The sequence below is a fragment of the Echiichthys vipera genome (genome assembly GCF_963691815.1).
Source record: "Echiichthys vipera genome assembly, chromosome: 23".
Taxonomy (NCBI): Eukaryota; Metazoa; Chordata; class Actinopteri; order Perciformes; family Trachinidae; genus Echiichthys; species Echiichthys vipera.
The window spans coordinates 3,710,699-3,729,954 of record NC_139848.1 but is presented as its reverse complement, the minus strand read 5'-3'; the positions used below and the strand labels follow the sequence as shown (position 1 = coordinate 3,729,954).

At 43.6% G+C, this 19,256-nt stretch overlaps 1 protein-coding gene across 3 annotated transcripts in view; it reads right to left on the bottom strand.

The window, feature by feature from the left end:
- The window catches only part of LOC310964831 (nck-associated protein 5-like), a gene marked incomplete at its 5' end in the record, with an annotated part of 123,750 nt that overhangs the window by 9,236 nt on the left and 95,258 nt on the right, over nt 1-19,256 (bottom strand). For all 3 annotated transcript variants that reach the window (XM_083938116.1, XM_083938117.1, XM_083938118.1), the window contains 9 exons: nt 519-694; nt 815-935; nt 1,041-1,153; nt 2,471-2,791; nt 6,627-6,714; nt 7,771-7,876; nt 8,489-12,066; nt 12,258-12,446; nt 13,512-13,610. In XM_083938116.1, the coding sequence (XP_083794242.1) occupies nt 519-694; nt 815-935; nt 1,041-1,153; nt 2,471-2,791; nt 6,627-6,714; nt 7,771-7,876; nt 8,489-12,066; nt 12,258-12,446; nt 13,512-13,610 (4,791 nt within the window). The remainder of the gene's footprint in view (nt 1-518; nt 695-814; nt 936-1,040; nt 1,154-2,470; nt 2,792-6,626; nt 6,715-7,770; nt 7,877-8,488; nt 12,067-12,257; nt 12,447-13,511; nt 13,611-19,256) is intronic.

The window sequence follows — 19,256 nt, the reverse complement described above, 5'->3', positions numbered from 1 at the left end:
GAGGAATGGTAAGAATTCAAATTATTCATCTTCATACCTCTGCCACAGGGGAAAAAAATTATGCATACCCTGTGACAGTGTGTCCCTTTATTCTGGGAAGACTTTCATTTAGGGCAGGTGCTGTTTCCTGACACTCTCACCACTTCACACGTTCTCTTCGTGCTGTTAAAAGTTGCCTGGCTTTTTATCACTTTAAACTACCTCCAGTGGGCTCCGTGAAATGAGGAAATTGATTTATTCTAAAACAATCAACACAGGGCACGCCACATTATCTCCAAAGCAATCAATAAGAATCCAAAAACTTAGCATAGAAAATATCCTTCTTTCTTACAGCACATAAGAATTTGAGCAGCCGTTGTAAACACCTGAATAAGAGTCTTCAAATATCCATTTCCTGGGTATCATAAGGGGGTATAATGACCAATAAAATGCTTGATAGGAATCAGCAGCATGCCTGTAAAGCATCCTTTATGAGTAAAACCAATTAGCCACGAAGAACAAGCTGTTTTAACACTCACACTGAGTCTGTCTCCTGCTTTGCCATCCAGGGATGACTCCTTATGCAACAAGTTGTATTGGGAAATCCTCCTGCTGTCCTTCTCCAGATGCGAATACATATCGTGTTGGTAGTAGTCCATGATCGACAAGGATCTCTCCACACTGCTCCTCTTCAGGGTCTCCTCATTCTGGTCGACTGTGGAAGGAATTCATTTGTGATAGAAGAAGGATGTCAATCAAATGTGCAGCTGCTGTCTTTAGAGGTGACTGAAAGTGACTTCATAAATCATTTGGTGACTTGAATTTTCAACCAGACCTGAGCCACTCTTCTTAGATCTGTAGACCAGGGTCCTTTGTGGTGAGCTTCCTGTTCCCTCCACTTCAGTCTCGGTGTCGCTGCTGCTCCCTGAATATGTGCACACTTGCAGGGCTTTTTCCTGTTCAACATTAATAAAAGAAGTTTAAAGTTTAACAGATCATTCACTATTATGTTGTAGCGATACTTTCACAGATTTGTGCATATTGCGATGTAAATGCCTTACACCGGGCATATCATGGTCTTGGGCTTTATTCTTCCTCCCTGTTTCCTTCTCTTTGTCCTCTGTGATGTTGCAGCGTGGAGCACAAAGACTCGACCTCTTTGTCCTGATTGCATCTATAAGTCAAAAGTGACAAAAGAGAAATAAATAATGAGGCAGTACAGTAAATACACAAGTGTTCTGCATCCACCACGCTAATGTAATAAAGACAGTGGGAAGAGAATCTTTCCCTCCGCAGACAGACAGGATGAGAACATCCTTGTGCAAAACCCATCCAACTGCTTACACATCCATTTTTCTGAGTATGCTCTATGAATGAAGCAGCACAATACCAAAGCCATCAAACATGTAATGGTGTCCACCCTGTGATTGTTCCCCTCTATGACTTCTGGCAGCTCAGATACAGCTTCAAGCTGTCAGCCTCCAAATGACGAAGCGTTGCCTTATTATCACTGTCTGCTGTGGACTGACGCCAATTTAATTGTCTCTTTTAACATTCAGCCGCGTGGCAATAACAGCCTGCTTTTGCTGCTTTTGGCCAGTGCTCCCTCTCAATCTGAATATTCGGATCATAAAAGTCCTTTCACCTTCTTCTTATGAGGAAGCAAACAATGTAAAAGACGTTGCTTCTTCTCTGCCAACCTTATTCTTTGTGATTCTAATGACAACTGAAGGGCCAAGACACATGATAAAAAAGCACAGAATAAGTTCAGGCTCTCTTAATCAACTTGTACCACAGGGAAGACTCAACAGGGGCGCTCTCTGTTTGGCAGTTGCGACTCAACTCTATGCCTCCGCAGTGCCGCCGCAGCACTGAGGTGAAATAGATCCAGGCTGTTGTCTTATACGCTTAAAACCTCAGGTGTGATCGCTCATCCCTGCATGTTATTGCAGCTTTAATCAGCCATCTGATTTCATCCTACCCACAAACTTTCTGTCGTGCATCACGCAGAGGCAGAAGGCGCTTTATGATCTATGGCTGTGTTGATGTGCTTATCTGATTGCATCTGTTAGTTGTCCTCAGGGCAAAGGAAGTGTAAGGACGTAAGGTCCTTTGTCAACTCTGCTGAGCATCAGACGTCAGTGTTGATGCATTAGCTTCATAATTAGCTGAACAAACAAGGCTCTTCTTTTAATCAGAGTCTAATAAAGTGAACAACGTCCCCTTGTCTGCTTGTCTGGCACCCTTGAGCGCTCTGGAGGAAAATACATAAAGTGCCATGACATTCAATATCGCACTTATCTGCTGAAAGGAACTGTCTGAGGCTTGGTTTTTTGCAGTCCGGCACAGAAAAAGTTGCTTTAACAGACATCTATTTTTCTCTTTGGCCTTGATTTCTCATGTGGCGCCATTAGCAGCTTTAAAAAATGATGTTTGAGTAACTAAACTATTTCCTGGAGAAGCACAGAATACAAAGAGGTTCTTGACTTACCTGAAGTTGATAATTTGGGCAGGCGACTCTGAGTGTCTTGTGCCTTGTTGCTGCAGGTCATACTGGGTTCGGACAGGGAGTGACCCATGCTGGTAGGGGCATGCGGGCGGGTTTTTGGGAGGGAAGGCACTTTCACATCAGGTTGTGAGGGGTCTGGGTGAGAAGAGGGAGGCTCCTGATTGTGGTCAGAGGAGCCGGCGGTCACCCCGTCGGGGCTGGATTCAGATTTAGGGATGTGGCGACCGCTTGCACGGGTGACGGAATCGGGGAGAGGGAAGGTGCCGATCCCACTGTCCAGGGTTCTCATCTGACAGCCGGAGCCTAAAGGGACAGGGAGAGGAGTGTGATGTCTGGGGAGAAGCAGGGAACAACGAAGGAAAAGAAAGGAAGGCTTGGATTCACATGCAGCGGAAAGGGTTGTGAGTAAAGAGGGCATCTGTAGCAGGTTCGGTAACACGTCAGCGGTAGGAAAAAGGAAAAAAGAAAGTATTCATATTTGTGATATTATGATTACAATCGCAGTGAATAGTTGGTAGTGGCTCCATTCTATCAGAAACTCTCATTAGAAGCATGTGTAGTTATCACAGTAGCAGCAGATGCACAATTGTAATACTATATGACACAAGAAAGCACCTGCTGCTAGCAATTCTGAGCCAAACACACAATGGAGCTGCAGCCCGAGGACACGTTCCTCGGATTCATCAGAGTGCATGCTGGGTTGTAATCAGGAGAAGTGACAGCAAGTTGCAACAGATGGCCTTGACTCAGACTGGAACAGATGCACTGCCACTCAGCTCAGCCCAGGTCCTTGTAACTGTGAACGCTAATGGCCAACCGTCACATTGGCTAATTATAAGCAACGGAATTTGAAAAAAGTGAAAAGGCTCATAATGTTTTCTATTTGTTACGTCCTGCTGTGCGTAGATATCAAAATACAGAGGAATAGGTGTGGGGCGATGTGAAGAATTCACAATATTATCCTGATAATCATCTAAAACTGTTAAAATGGCACTAAAACAGCTCGGACAAACATCTTCTTTTAGTGAAAAACAATCATCATCACCGCAGCAGAACAGACTGACAGCGACCAAACACACAGTTATTGTTGTGGTTGATAAATACAAACACATCAATTGTAATTATACATACGATTATCCAGATAATGGAAATTTACTCAAACTGTCTTTTGTCTTATCCCTATCAGAGAATGAGAAGTCTGAATGCAAACCACCGTGTTTTACTTTCTTTTCTATTTATAAAAGGTGGATCGATGATGACAGGCTCTGCTTCTCAACTGTATCGTCTCGATAGGATGCTGGAGCAAAAACTACTTGTGAGTATTTCCTTCTCTGAACACTGTTGGGCATCACGATTGAGTTTCAGAAGAGTTTGCGCGGAGGGATCACATCTAAATTTGTGTCTGAAGCTTTAAACTATTGATCCATTTCCTCTTCGGACAGCCAACTACAGTGTGTCTGGATAACAAGTGCATTCTCCTTTCAATTCCAAACAATTGTCAATACATTCACCAAAGAGGGAGTTCAAAGAAGTTGTGTAATTGTGTTTCAAGGAATTCAAGAGTTTGCGGACAGTGTTCTTGTAAATGTGTTCTTTTAGTTTCTATTTGACTTGCTTCTGCCGTTCAACACCATGGAGAACCTGTGAAAATCAGGGTTTGGATGTACATGAACACGGTGGATTCATTGGACAGGTGGCCTGTTACGGCGAGTCACTTGAGGACAGCTGTTGCGTTCATGATGTAGTTGACATTCAGGCAAATAATACACGTGTTCAAATCTGAGTGTGTGAGAAAGAGAAGAGTGGAGAGAGCCATATATCACACAGCTTTATAATTAAATGCCAAGCCTGGCAGTTCAAAATGCTCCCCTATAACCAAACTATAACAAGGTCCACGGTTATTCCACCCACAGGCAACAACAACTGGACATAATGTTGTTTTTCATGAGCTCCCTATCACTTCTATAGACATCCTGCAGGGTGTGAGGGAAGAAAGCTGGTTTGTTGATAGCTCCACAGTGGGAAACGGGCTTTACGCAATGAGGAGGTGTCAGGGGGAAGAGAAAAAGTCATCACTAACACTCATAACCTCATCTAGGAGATATTTCTGTGTCAGCAATCAGATGAAAACGCAATAAGGACCCACATTGTGAGATCACAATTTCCACACTATAGATTGGTATCCTGGGTCACCAGCGTGAAACTCTTTTGTTCTGGCTTTGTCTCGTCTCAGGGCGGCTCGCTTGTGGTCGTGTGTGTTTACAAAAACAGAGTAAAGGCTAGAAAGTACGTTTAAAAGCCAGAAGCATCAGTGAAATAATTGCTGGATCATTGGTATCGATCAACAATACCATCAAATCCCTGCAGATATATTCGGGTCGCTCTGTGCTACAGGCCACTCAAAGTGTTATTTATTGTCCCTTTAGAAGAGAAATACTACCTTGAGGGGAGTTGTGAAATATATAATAAGTGACCAGAGTGAACTTCAAAGTCCACATTCGTAACTTGGGTTTTGCTCAAGCTGCTTGCATCATAAACTGTATCCTGTTTGTATGATTGATGTGTTTTCCTGGTGGACGGGCCTGTGAATGCTGCACTTCACAGATACGTGACATTAAAGCAGCGCTGAGGAGCAATCGGCTGAAACCTTTGTGAAATATTTAGTCCATGCTGTCTGGAAGTGCTGAGCTGGCAGAATATAAAGAAGGCAGTGTGCTAATCAGAATACAGAAACAATTAAGCATTTGTAGTTCTGGCACCGTGGCTGTGACACATCATTTCCACCCCCTCCCCTCCTTGTTTTGGGAAACTATTCCTGACATGTTTTGATGAGTTCTCAACCAAGTTTTCAGACTTTAAAAAACTAACAAAACTTTTTTATTCCAAAGAAATTATCTTCACCAACAATCAGCCCTCAACGAAATAGAAATATTGAGTACACGGCTTGTTGAATACTCAATTCTGATTGGTCTATTAGGGCATTTCTGAATAGCAGACCCCTGCTATGAACAACAGATGGTTGCCATGGTAGCAGTTCTGATTATAGACTCTAGAGGACCATTTTCAAATCCATATTTCCTGTAAAAATATTGATTTTTACAAAGAGAACTTGCTGTGAAGTTGGAGTCCATCTCACTTTCTTTTTTTACAATCACCACCACGCTCTATTATATTCTGGTTTGAAACAGTGGCAGCACACCCTCAGCACAATAACCAGTGTTTTCAGCCAGTGATATAATATAGAAATATTGATTACAGCAGCTTTCATTAAACAGGAATTGTTTCTAAACCTCTGTTTAATTGGAAAACAAATGTCATGTTCTTGATGTTGGACAATTCAAATAGAACTTCAGGATGTTTGATTTAAAAGACAAAAACATTGCAAAGAAATCAATGCGTTGCAGTGAATCTCAATCTACGCTTCCTGTGGTGCTAAATAACAAAAGATAAGTCAATGTGACCTTTGAGACGGATCGCTGAGTCTGAAATATCCAACCCAGGGACAAACACGCTGCGCTCCACGTCCAGTAAAGAGCGGTTACAGCCTCAGCTCTCTCAGCTAAATGACCAGCTACAAAGTACGTTTGTCCCACTGCAATAAGAGCGATCATCATCCCGTTTCATAAATTGTTTGATGTATTTTTCCCCCCACTTCCTTGGCTGCTCGGGCATTGCAAAAATATCACGCGGTCGCACATCAATCACTTCACTTTTTTTCTTTTCTTTTTGCAGCTGCTGCATTTTCCCCACAGTGATGGCAAGGCTGACAGTGAGGGGAATTAGTTGGCGGAGGAATTGAGGTGTCAATCACATCAGGAAATCACTGTAATGTGTGTTAATGCTCTGCTGCGCTGCTTGATTCATGATGGTTAGTGACAGCTTTTCATAGGCGACTTGGTGAGACACTTGCAAATATGAAACTCAGTGGCTTAAAACTGACAATATGAACGTTTAGCATGGTGACAGTAACAGCAGCAACGTTGGGAAAAAAGAATATTTGACACAAGATAAGAACTGAACATCACTTTGGTTAGTTTCTGTTTGATATAAAACACAAAAAATCTATATTTGCTTGAAAGTAACCCAACAAGCGTCTTGTTTTTGGTGAAATGTCCCTTTAAGAAACACATAATCTTACCTATCATGTGGTCTTGGCAGGCTGTGTCTGCAATGCGTCCCTCCTCATTTTCAGCTCTCAGGTTGATCTTCTGAGTCATCATAAGCGTCTAGAATATCAACAAACAGTGAATGTTGGTGATTTAAACTCCATAATATCAAATATACAAGTGTCCTCTTGAATCCAAATGTACCTTTGTCTGGATAAGGTGTTGCATTATAACATACTCTTTTAAAAAAAGCTTTCTTTGAAGCAATTTGTTGAAGAAAAGAGAGTTACGATACATACAGATTCATGTATTTTACGAGCTCCTGGCATTCAAGTTTTATTAAAAAAGAAATGAAGCAATTGTCGTACTTTCCTGCGTCTCTTTAATTGGGTTAGTTTAAAAAAAAGGGGTTTTGGGATGGTGCAAGAGAAGGAGCTTGTAGGTCAAAAAGTGTCCCTCTTTTGTTGTATCTCTTCAGGGAGAAGATAGAGAGAAAGCTTGGAGGATGGTATTAAATGGCTCCTTTGTCAAATGGAGTGCCTGAGATAAGGAGCTACTCCATATTATCAAAATTCCTCATCATCTGGATTAAATTTCCTTCATTCTGCAGTGAGACTCCCATTGTGTCGTTCTCTTCCTCCATTCAGCTCGCTCCTTATACTTTCTTTTTTTTGCTGTTTTGCTTTTTTCAGGCTCTCTCAAGTACTCAGGCAGTTTTTTGACTGATAGATAATAAAGAATAAACCCACAAGGTCATACGTTTGGCCTTTTGCTTACAGTGTGCGCTGAGAGAAGCCACTGAGAGACGCCTAGTTCAAGTTTGAATTATGTGCGTGGACTGATGGCTGTGTCTGTGTGACCTGTGTTAACCTTCGGTGTTGTGGAAACAACAACAATACCAGCCTCGGTGGCTAATAAAAAAAGTAGGCTGAGTCAAAGCACAATGTGAATCAATAGCGAGCCTTCAGGGGATATAATGCTGAAGAGGCGGCGCTGCTGTGGATGTGTTTGTGAACATGTACATGTACTGTACGAGTGTGAAACCCTGTGGGAATTTGCATGTAACCGTGTGCGCCAACAGCCTGTCAAAACAAAGCGAGAGACAAACAAGCAGAGTTGGACACAGACACATGTGATAAAGCCAGGCGTGGTATGCTGGCGTGTTTGCTCACTTACAGCAGTATCTGGACAGATCTCCATATCTCCCTTCGTTTCACCGTGTTTCTTGGGTGAGGAGATCCCAGGCGATGACGCAGCTAGGCAGTTGCCCTTCACAGCACTCCTGCGAGGAAATGAGATTTGATCTGTTTTTATATGTCTGCGTGCTGAGCTCTTCCTTTAGCAACTCGCCAGGTAGAAAGGGAGCCTGCTAATAAATGGCATTGACCTCTTTTTGGCTTCATGGATGTGCAGGCAAATGTACACAACACACACACACACACACACACAGAAAAGCCATCAAATGTTTAACCACCTCAATGAAAGGCTCCCTTTCTGTTACACTAGATAAAAATCTGAAGTGGCAAATCAATGAAGTGAGGAATATGAAATGTGGAGCTTGGCTGGTTAAAAACGCTCTACCTTGAGTGTGTTGACTCTGTGTCTGGATGCTGGTTCGAGAATTGCTTATGCTGATAGGAGTGGAGTCATAACTCAAACAGACAGCAGCTGTTTGTGCTGTTTATTTATCCGTCTCTCTAAACACACAGGTTTAATGCAGCTATGGCTCATGTTTAATTAAGCAGGACAACCAATTTGGTTTTAGCTTCACTTGAGAGAAAGACAACTCTAAGAAGGCTCAGTGACAGGAAGTTATCAACATACAGTAGCAAACGATCAATTAAAGGTAGGTCATTCTTGATTTTCTTGATGTCAAAGATGCTGTTTCACCCACCTGCCAAGGAGCTCTTTCACAAACTGGTCCTTGCCGATAAAGGCTGTCGTACACTGGATCTGACTGGCAATCTGACCCATCTGATTGTTGCAGTGGTCCATGATGGAGCTCAGCTTGTTGTTCATCTCAGACAGATTCTGCACCTCTTGACTGTCTCTCTGCTGGTTATCATTTTTCTTCTTATCCTTCTTCTTGTCAGACTTCATCTGTTTTCCTGCAAGCACAGATCCAATCTTCGACTCTTTCTTCTCCTCTTTTCCTTTGGGGGACTCCGCTTTCTTACCACTCAAAGCTGGAAGTTTGCTCTTACGGAGGCCGAACCAGTTTGCCAGAGAGGGGGCTGTTTTCTGTTTGGTCTCGCTGGCAGTGACCTTCTCCTGTTCCTGACATTTCTGTAAATTCTCTTCGATTCCCATCATGACTTTCTCTTCTATAGTGCAGACTGTTGGGCTGATTTTTTTCTCATCCGTATCTGGAGAGTCTGTCTGGGATTTGACTTCCCTGCTGAAGTCCGGCTCATTAGGGCAGGCTGCAAGGCCTCCTGTCTCTCGCACTGGGTTTTCTGGGCTACAGACACAAGAGGGAGGCTGAAACTGTGAATGAGAGGCAACCTTTGCTTGCTTATGAATGTTGTTCAGACCGATCCTATCACTGATGGGTAAGCTACGGCCCTCTTTGCCCTGTGACCCCTCACCTTTGGAGCCTGATTTGATTGTTCTCTCAGGGAGGACGTTGTGACTATTCGACTCTGTCATGCCTCCATAGTGGCTAAGCCTAGTCCTGGAAGAGTGGACGGGGCTCTCCGCTAACCCAACACTTGGCACCTCCAGGGAAGTCTGTCTTGACAAAGAGTTCCCCCTTTCCCCTGAATTGGTGATGATCTGAGTTCGTATTTTTCCCGGTCCATCTATAACATTGATGTTGGGTTTCTCAATGTAGTTGGTGCTGAAACTCTGGCTGCGGGCTTTGGCTCCATTCATCCCCAGGGCCGGCTTTAGATGAGGTTTGGTACTAACAGATATGGACCTAGAGAAAAGTTGACTATTCCTTTTCCCTTTACCGCAAACCTCCCCCTCCTCTGGCAACACAGCAGCATGTACTTCTTCATCCAGTAACCTACACTGGACTTCATCTTTCCCCTCTGTAATGGACATCTTGGATGGTGAATCAATACTGTACACTGGCTGCAAGCTGTCACACTGGGTAGAAACATTTGAAGTCACAGTCTCCTTGGAGACTAAATTGATATGATCTTTCTCCTGCTTGCCTGGTATAGAGGGACTATTTTTATGGCTGGGGGGCGATTTTAAAAATGCTTTAAACCCCATTGGGATACGGGTCTTTGAGGCTTTTTCTTCTGTGTTGGGAGAAAGCATAGCCGAGTTAGGTGGACTGACAATAGCTTTACCATTTTGTGGTTTTGTTTTACTTTGAGGGTTGTCCGGAAGCGATATAGATAAACTGACAGAGGTTTTCTGCACTGTCTGATGGACATTTTCATGGGTTGATCCTCTTTTACTTGCAAATGAGTTCTGAAGTGAGGACCCTCTGAGGGCACTGTAGGGAGGAGGGACATTCTTTGAGCTTTTAGGTGCATTTTCAGTTTCCGGAGTACACCCTGAGTTTGCAGAGGGGAGGTAGTCTTTTGTAGTCATCCTCTTGGAAGTGCCTTTAGTTGGTGTCTGAGTCATGGCAGAGGACTTTTGAAGGTGCTGACTGGTCTTCTCAACCAGTTTCTGAGGTGCAAGTGCAGTCCCGTAGCCTGCATCCAAGTCTAAACAGTCTTTATCCTTGATGGGCAGCGTAGTTTGCATATTTGGTAAAAGTGAGGTGTGGTAACTTGGGGGAGGTCCCCTTACAGTGGTTGGAGTGGTTGTTTGAGCCACCCATGTTTTATGTGCTTGAGGCGACCCTTCGTAATTTGGTCTGATCAGTAAGGAGGTGGTGCGGCCCGGGGGAGGGGGTGGAGAAGGGGACCTGAGTTTATTTTTGCTGGTTTCACAGTGTTTGTCTCTGGTTGGCTGTTCACCATTGTCAGCATACTCCAGGTGCCTCCTTGAGAGATGCGGGGAACTGGAGGAGGAGCCCTTACTCCAATCGGCCCTGCCGGGGAGCTTGGAGTTTACTGCCTTTGGGCTCTGTGAGCATGTCACTGGTGCCTTGATGAACCTGGACATTTTTACTCCAGGAGAGGAGGGGGATTTCTCCTGACTGGAGGGTCCTGAGTTTCCACTGTTACATGGTTCAGTGGACGAGCCCTTAGACAATCTCAATGGGGACCCTGAAGGTTTATTACGACCAGGTATCTTTGAACTACTGGACTTGAGAGCAGCATAATCATTCAAGGGAGGGATGGAGTGGCCTTTAGTAGGCCGGCTGCTTGGTGGTTTGATTAGTTTCCTTTGTGGAGTCAGCTGCATTGACACCCTCTCTGCACTGCCCTCCCTGCTATTGCTTGTTTTACTAGACCTAATTTGATATTCAGATGGCTTCTCTGGAGATTCAAGAACAGTGTAGTTTCTTCCATTTGATGATTTTTGTCTTGTTGGCCTCTCTCGGGGTATTACTTCTGCGTAATTGGCATCTACCTTGGTACTTTGAATGCCCTTTCGAGGCCCAGCACCTGCTGTGAGCTTCTGAGCACAAAGTTCAATGGGCTCTCCTTCTGCATCAAATATTGCCAATATGCTCTCCTCAGACTGAGTACACTTTGCCTCTTTTGAATCCTTAATTAGGCTAAAAGGCCTGGGCCTCCCATCTGCAGACTGGGTGCGTCCCTGCTCTCTTCGCAAGCACTGTTGTGCGAGCAGCTTGGCAGCATCTCTTGTCAACCTCTTGGAGTCCCTCTCTGCTTGCTCCAGTGGCTGGCTAAAGGACATTCGGATGTCACTAGACTCAGAGTTTAGTTCCTCTGGATCATCCACGTCAGAGAGGTGATTAGGACCCTCCGGGTCAGAGGGCTTGAAGTGCAGTAAGGATGGTTTAGTAAAAGCTGATGTCCGCCCTCCTTCAGGGAGAAAACTGTTAATGAAACTCATGAGTTTCTCAGGACGCTCTTTCGAGTCACAGCCAGAAGGGTGTTTTATAGCCACAAGACCTGAGCTTCCATCCCCTCCACCTCCACCTCCACTGTCCTGTATCCCCTCCCAGCTACACAAACTGTCTGATATGCTGCGGGAGAGTCTCTTACAGTAAAACCAGCTGTCCTTGGTGGGGATGTTATCTCTTCGACTGGAATGTGCCAATTCATCATCTGCGTCATCAGAATCATAAGAGAACTTCCTTCCCCCAACAGTTGAAGGTCTACCCACAGGTGTAGGCTTGGACACCCCTTTACTGCCACCCTTGATACCCAGAGAGTAGATGCCCTCATTGGAGTTCATGCAGTCTTTGTCGCCTGACTTGGAGACCCTGGATGAAGCCGAGGAGCTCCTGTGTTTCCTCCTCTGGAGCTTTCTTAGTCCCTCAAGTATATTGCTCTCCTTGCGCCTTGTTGGCAACTGCTCCTCCGGGGGGGCGCAGATATTACTCGGGGCTGACGAACCCAAACTCAGCCTCTTCTCCCAGGTCAGAGATGACTACAAAGTAGAGAGAAAGAGTGGGTTAACATGAATACATGAATTTCTTCCATTTGGAGTCACAATCAGTGTAATTTCACAGTAAAATGGGAGATAACTATGGCCTCAAAAGAAAAACAGGCATCTTGAGTTACTGTAGCTGCTACAATAGCAATTGTGCCTATTAAAGAGTGAAAGGAAATGAGGTTCACCATTTTCCCGCAGGAGCGTCCATCATTCCAGGTGAAGGAGCCGCTGGAGAATTCACTGCATGCACTCGACAGGGACAACTCACTGCTGCTACAGCTGCTGCGGGGGTATACAGGCGCTGGCACTGTCAGACTCAGCTGGCTCAGACACTTGACCGCAGGGAAACCTGCCTTTCCATTCAACTGAACCTCCTGTGAGATACATGCATGACATTATAGTGTTAATAACTTGTATAGCATCATTTATGCTGTCAGTACTCCAAATGTATAGTAGAGTTGAGTATTTGACTGGTCATCAGATAGCGATGCATAGCTAATTACTCTCTTGCTGTTAACTTTGTTATGAAAGATGTTTAACATGACTTGACAGACCACTCAAATACTCTTGGACAGTTTCCTGAAATGCTAAAGAAATGCCATTTTCTAACTTAATCTAGAACATATCAATCAAATTACCATGTGCAGTCATCACTACACAGCAGATGTTTCTCCAATTAGGATCTCACTGCTGAGAGTCTGACTACACAACTGCATTATTACACTGGAGATAAAAAATAAGAGAACAAATCATTAATACTTGATTTATTTTGACCCAAAGTGGCATTACCCCTGCTGTACTAGCATGTTTTTCTAAATAACCAAGGCACAAACCTTTATTTTGTGAAAAAAAAACAGTGAGCAACAGTAAAAATGAACAATATTTCAGAATAAATCAAGTATTAATACTTTGTTCTCTAATTTTGATCTCCGGTGTATATTCTTGTATGCCAGATAAGAAATAAGATAGTTCATTCATCTCATATAAGTGTCACTTGTGCGTATCATGATAATGATAATGATTCATAATTCACATCTGAGCCATTATCATTTCATTTTCTCCCTCCTCTTCCGCTCTCAAAGCACACATTAGAGTTTATCAGGTGGCATTCTCCGCGGAGCAAAAGGGTAAAAAAAGGGAGCAAACTCATTTTCAGGCCTTAATGCATAATACATAAGATTACTAATGTACCACAGTGTTCTATGGAGTCATTTTTACTGACGGCAAGTCTCAATCGATGCTTTTCTGGTAACATGACAAGGATTTATTCCTCTTAGAGCCAAGTGATACTGCCAGCCCTTCCTGCTCAGAGCAGTGGAGGGGTCACGGCTTCACATTCTTAATTTCTGTATTTTAATATCTTGTAATGATTTCTTGAGGGGGCTGCGGTTATGCTACCTGGACGATTCATAAGGCTGAACAAAACACATTAAGCTTACATGAGAGTCCGTATTCCTGGAAAGCAAGAAGGCCTTGCTCCTCTCAGGCTCCAGAAGCAAATCTGCCGCAGATAGATCCATGATCCGAGAGTGGAGTTTCTGAAAGGCAGGAGGAAGGACACACCAGAGTGAATTTGGGGGATTTCAAGAGATTAAAATGACGTGACAACAGAATGGTAGGGGGATTTTTTTCCTTCTTAGATCATCAGTACTCTGTACAGCACAGAGCACCATCTAAAAGTCTATTGTTTATTCAAAATGTGTTCACATTTAATACCTGAAATGTTCCCGTACAACAATTCTCTCAAGCTAAAATGTAATTAGAAATAAAATAGAATAAATATGGGAATTTGTTCTCCAACATTTCTTAAAGCTGTACAGTGTGTTGACGCTGGGCAACGTTTTGCCGGCCGATCAGACTCCCTCCACTGGCGCCACGCAGAGCCCTGATTCATACTCCTCGCGCAAAGTCATTAATGTCATCGGCCGGAAAAAAAATTAATAAGAAAAGGAAATAATTGCATCAGGGAGTAAGGGATTCCTTTGATTTTTTTGATTCATATGCTAGTCTGCGGTCTCTTCTGATATTTAACTTGTGTGCTTAAGAGGGGAGGATACAGACCAAATACAGTTCCACGTATTAATCTCAGGACTTAATTACACCGGGTTCCCTGCGCTCAAAATAACTTAAACTGGAACAAAACACTTGATCTAAGCCGTGTTTCCTGCCCAGGGTAAAACTAATGCTCATCCGGGGAGTATATGTATACACACACATGTATTTCTGCACTCTGATATATCACAGTCTTCAGTTACGACCATTAAGAGGAAATGCATTTCTCACGCTGTGCACCTGCAGCCGACAAAATATCCATCATGAAAATTGCACGTTCGTAAAGTGAAAGTCACCTTCAAATAAAGACTGAGCTCTGAAATACAACTGCTCACATTTTTCTAACAATGCCGTAAACACTTTAAAATAAAAACGAGTGGATTCAGATTCACATCCCTTAAAACCCTGCGTATTATGTATTGACTTTTTCTGTGTTGGACATTTTGGTTGGAAGAAACAAAGACGAGAGAGCAGCTCCTAATGATAGCAGAACTGAAACTGCTTCTTTTGTCTCAGAAGACAAAACAACCTGCATCACTTCGCCTGTGGCCAAAACACAACCATCCGAAGAATTTCTCTTCATCTTTCAGCAAAAACATTCACATATAAAAGCTTTTTTTGTGTGTATTAGTGTGAGCATGTGAATGAAGAAGACTCAGTGAAGACTTTTCACCTTCAGTGACTAAGTCGTGACGGTGCCATGGAAACAGATAGATGCCCCCGATCATTACCATGTGGACCTTCCTAATGTTACGGTTAAATCATCATGCTCTGTTGTATACATTTCAAAACCTGGTTTGATTTAAACATAAGGCATTAAAACGGCAGTGAACGTCTCTGTTTTTGCCTTCTCCAGATCAAAGTTGTGCTGTTTTGATCTGTGACGCTTCATCGGCATCGCTCTTTCAAACTTAAACACGGCCTCGAGCCATTTTGGTTTTACTGGTTTGGACTCAAAGCACCAGACGGCTTCTCATCCCAGTTTTCCTAGAATTGAAATACGCAGCTCTGATGCCGCATCACTCTGCCTCCCTGCTGTCCACAGGAGGGCGGGAGTGGGTGAGGTATCAGGGGAGGCTCTGATCTTATCGTAGGGTGCTGGATTTCACCTCCTCAGCATCCTCATCAAGAATTCAATCAATAGTGTCACAGGGTCGCGCGGGGGGGAGATAGCCGATGGATGCGGCAGATGACAACGCCATGTGAACATCTTGAACTTTTTGAGGTTCAAGGCCAAAATCAAAGTCTTACACTAATGCGTGCAAGGCTAATATATCATGGTAATGTGGCCTCTTAATAACTATTAAAGGCCATGCATTTGTTTGGAAGCAAATGGAAATTTTTTGTGTGTCATATTGAAGAAAAATCGTTTGGGTTTTTTCCGTTGTTATTGGTTTGATAGTGGTGCCCAGAATAGAAGAAATAAGCAGCTTCCAAACAAATTTAGCAGTAATGGCACCTGAACGGTCCTGCACACACACACACACACACACCAACACACACACACACACACACTCACACAACAGTGGGTCGACAAGCAGTCGGAGAAAAAATACGGACGGACGGACGGACGGACACACGCACACACACACACACACACACACACACACACAGACACACATGATTTCATACACACACACACACTCTCTCACACACACACACACACACACACACACACACACACACACACACACACACACATACACACACACACACACACACACACACACACACACACACACACACACACACACACATACACACACGCCACTCACCTGCATGACACATTCTATGTCTGACTCATCACAGAGGCTTTTTCTCCACACAGCCCTTAAACTACACCGGGATATGAGACAAAACCTCCGCAGTAATATGACCACACTAGAGTCATATATATTCAAAAACCTCACTCTGCAGCTTTTATCATAGATATTAAATCACCGCTATTCTTGAAGATGTGTTTAAATTTGTGATTTCCAACTTTGTTTTGCACAGAAACTTCTAGCTGATGGCCGTGGCATGTTTGACAGTACAAGCTGCAAAATTGCATGAGCGGTAATGAGGTCACCATGCTCACGCTGTGTCCTCGGGGCCCTGAGGTAGTTTGAATGAAACACAGAGTATTTGTCCCAGTAATGGGCCACTCACTTGCCAACGGTCTGTCACATTTGATAAGCAGCATAAGTGGATAGGACTGCACACCAGTTATTTTCCCCTTGCAAATAGTGCATGGTTTGAGAAAACAGCCATGATTGTTATTTTGAAATGGAAAATGTCAGATTATTTCTGAAATGAATCCCTGCCATTTTTTTTGGAGTCAAACCAATTGAGCTGAAAGGCGGCGTAGGTGCACAGCTGCTGCAGCTCTCATTTAAAGCATCGCGGTTCTTTATCAGAGAAACTCAAGATGCCCTCGGGGGAACTTGAGAATGTTTAATTACTGATAAGCAAAAGGTCCGGAGCTAGATGGGAAACAGTACACTCATACGGGTGATTATGTCTCCCTCTGCTCCAGGCTCCACCAGTGAAGAAATGAAAATTCACCCTGGTTATTTTCATATTTGTTTGAGTAATTGTGCGAGGATGAGTCAGTAAGGGGAATGTGAAACTGTTTGTTATCACACAAGGGTGAAGGTTTAGTTTCAGAAGTACCATAATAATGCTGCAATAGCTGTATTAAAGCTAATAGGATCAATCAAAAAGTGTTTTTTAAATGCAGTAGGTTCCTTCTGACCTGATTGGCGGATGAATTTCATGCTTGCTTGCTCGTCTTCTTTCGCTTTGACTCCGCCTACCTCCACTCAACCATCTGGGATCTTTCTTCTTTAAAGGAACACCAGAGAACGGCTCTGAAGGCTTTTGTTGGTGGAAACAATGTTTTCGCCCTTCTCCCGACCGGTTCTTTTCCCCGTGTCGCTCTCATCAGCATCTCGGGTTGGTTTCGATGTGAGTGGTTGAAGTGGCACGTCAAAAAAGATGACGGACAAGTGGTTTATCCAATCATATGCAAGGATTTTTGATAAGGCCCCGCCTCCAGAAATGACGATGGTTGAGTGAAGCAAGGTGGAACGAAATTCATCTGGCGAGAGTCAGGTTAGTTTCCTTCTGACCTGATTGGCAGATGAATTTTGTTCCGCTTTGCTTTCGCCTTGACTCCACCTACCTCCACTCAACCATCTGGGATCTTTCCTCTTTAAAGGAACCAGAGAACGGCTCTGAAGGCTTTTGTTGGTGGAAACAATGTTTTTGCTCCTTCTCCCAACTAGGTTTTGTTTTTCCCTGCTCTCATAGGCGTCACGGGTTGGTTTCGATGTGAGTGGTTGAAGTGGCACGAAGATGACGGACAAGTGGTTTATCCAATCATATGCAAGGATTTTTGACAAGGCCCCGCCTCCAGAAATCCCTTTCCTACGGAGCGATGGTTGAGTGAAGCGAGGCGGAACGAAATTCATCTGCCGAGAGTCAGGTTAGGTTCCTCCTGTTTCCGGTCTTCATGCTAAGCTAAGTCAGCCGGCTCCTAGTGATAGATTCATATTAAAGTGAAATTCCAGTGTAAAATCCTCCAAGGGCTCCGAGCCCCGAGCTTATCCGTGTTAGCCGCGGCACGCTGTTAGTGTCTCTCCGGAAAATCTACGTTAATCGTTCACACACGTAAAAACAATGTCTCGATGGCTTATTTGATGAACGAATTTGCCTTAAAAGACCCTGGGATGATTTTAAACCGGGATTTCACTTTGAGCAGACAGACATTATAATTGGTTTGATCTTTTCATTAATTCTTAAAGGTCTTTTTTTAACCTCTGCCAAAGATGTTATATTTTGGTTTGTTGGACCAATAAAGAACCCTTCATATTTAACAGTGGACATAGCGGAGACACCAATTATTCTTCCCATTCGCTAACATAGCATTTGGCCCTGACACAGGTCTGCGCTCTCCAAGTGCTTTTCTAGTTAATATATTTGGTGGTTTATAGATAGATGGATAAACCCAGAGATATTTCCAGTTCCAGTTCCCTGTGATAAATAAAGGTGTTTTTAACACCTCTCCCACACATGACTGGAGAGCTCATAACGGAGGCACAGGACATCCGGAGCGCTGTGATCACATAATGATTAATTCTTACAGTGAATCACCAGTAGATGGTGAAAACGTCATTATGAAGCGATGAGCGGGCAGGCGAATGGCTTTGCAGTGGGGAAACATTTAAAGGCTGCAGCGTCACTGTTGTGATGTTTCAAATGTGGACGCACAAAACCGCAGATCAACGCTAAATCAACCCACACATCGTCTCAGCTGCCTGCTCATTTACTTTGAGCTGAATCATATGGAAGGGGAGAAAGGGAAAAAGGCATTACACAGGGTCTTGGCCTTAATTCTTATCTGCGGTTAGATTGCTCCTCCTGGTCCCCACAGTGATATCATCAATATCCCCACTCAAGCCTTTTATATTGCAGTTTCACTTGACAATGTTCCTGCCCGTCTAATAATGGCACTGGAAGTGATAGAGAGCTTTACAACACACCCAGAGCCATATTATTTCTTTCTTCTTTTTGTTTTTGTTTTTTATACCAAAGCTATCTTCCATATGTCCCCCTTTTTGTTTGCCCTTAGTTTTTCTTCTACCTCTATGTCGCCTCGCCTCTCTGCTATCTCATCTCTCACCCCCCCCCTCCTGTCCTTCCCTCCTTATCTACCCTTGCTGGCCTCCTCCTCTTTCTCTCTCCTCCTCTTGTCTGGACGGACTGAAAGCATCTTTCGATTTTCATATTGACAGAGAGGAGCCCTGAGACACAGTTTACACAATTATGTGAAACCCCTTCTTTCCAAACTGACCTTGTGATGCTCTATCACCGCTGACAACAGATGCGTTAAGCACAAAATGGTTCGTCCGTCTCATAATTACACTGTGAACATCAAGCTGGATTTCACACACGGACATTTTTCACTAAATTGGAGACAAAAAGATGAACTGAGCATTTTCAGCCATGTGAAGATAGTGGATTATATAAATATGGTAGTTGTTCTGTGGTGTTTTTATTGTTTGTTTTTTAGGATGCAGACATTTATCTGAATGAGAGCTGCATTGAATGAATAAAACTGCATATTTTATTCTGGTTTGGGGGTATTCGTT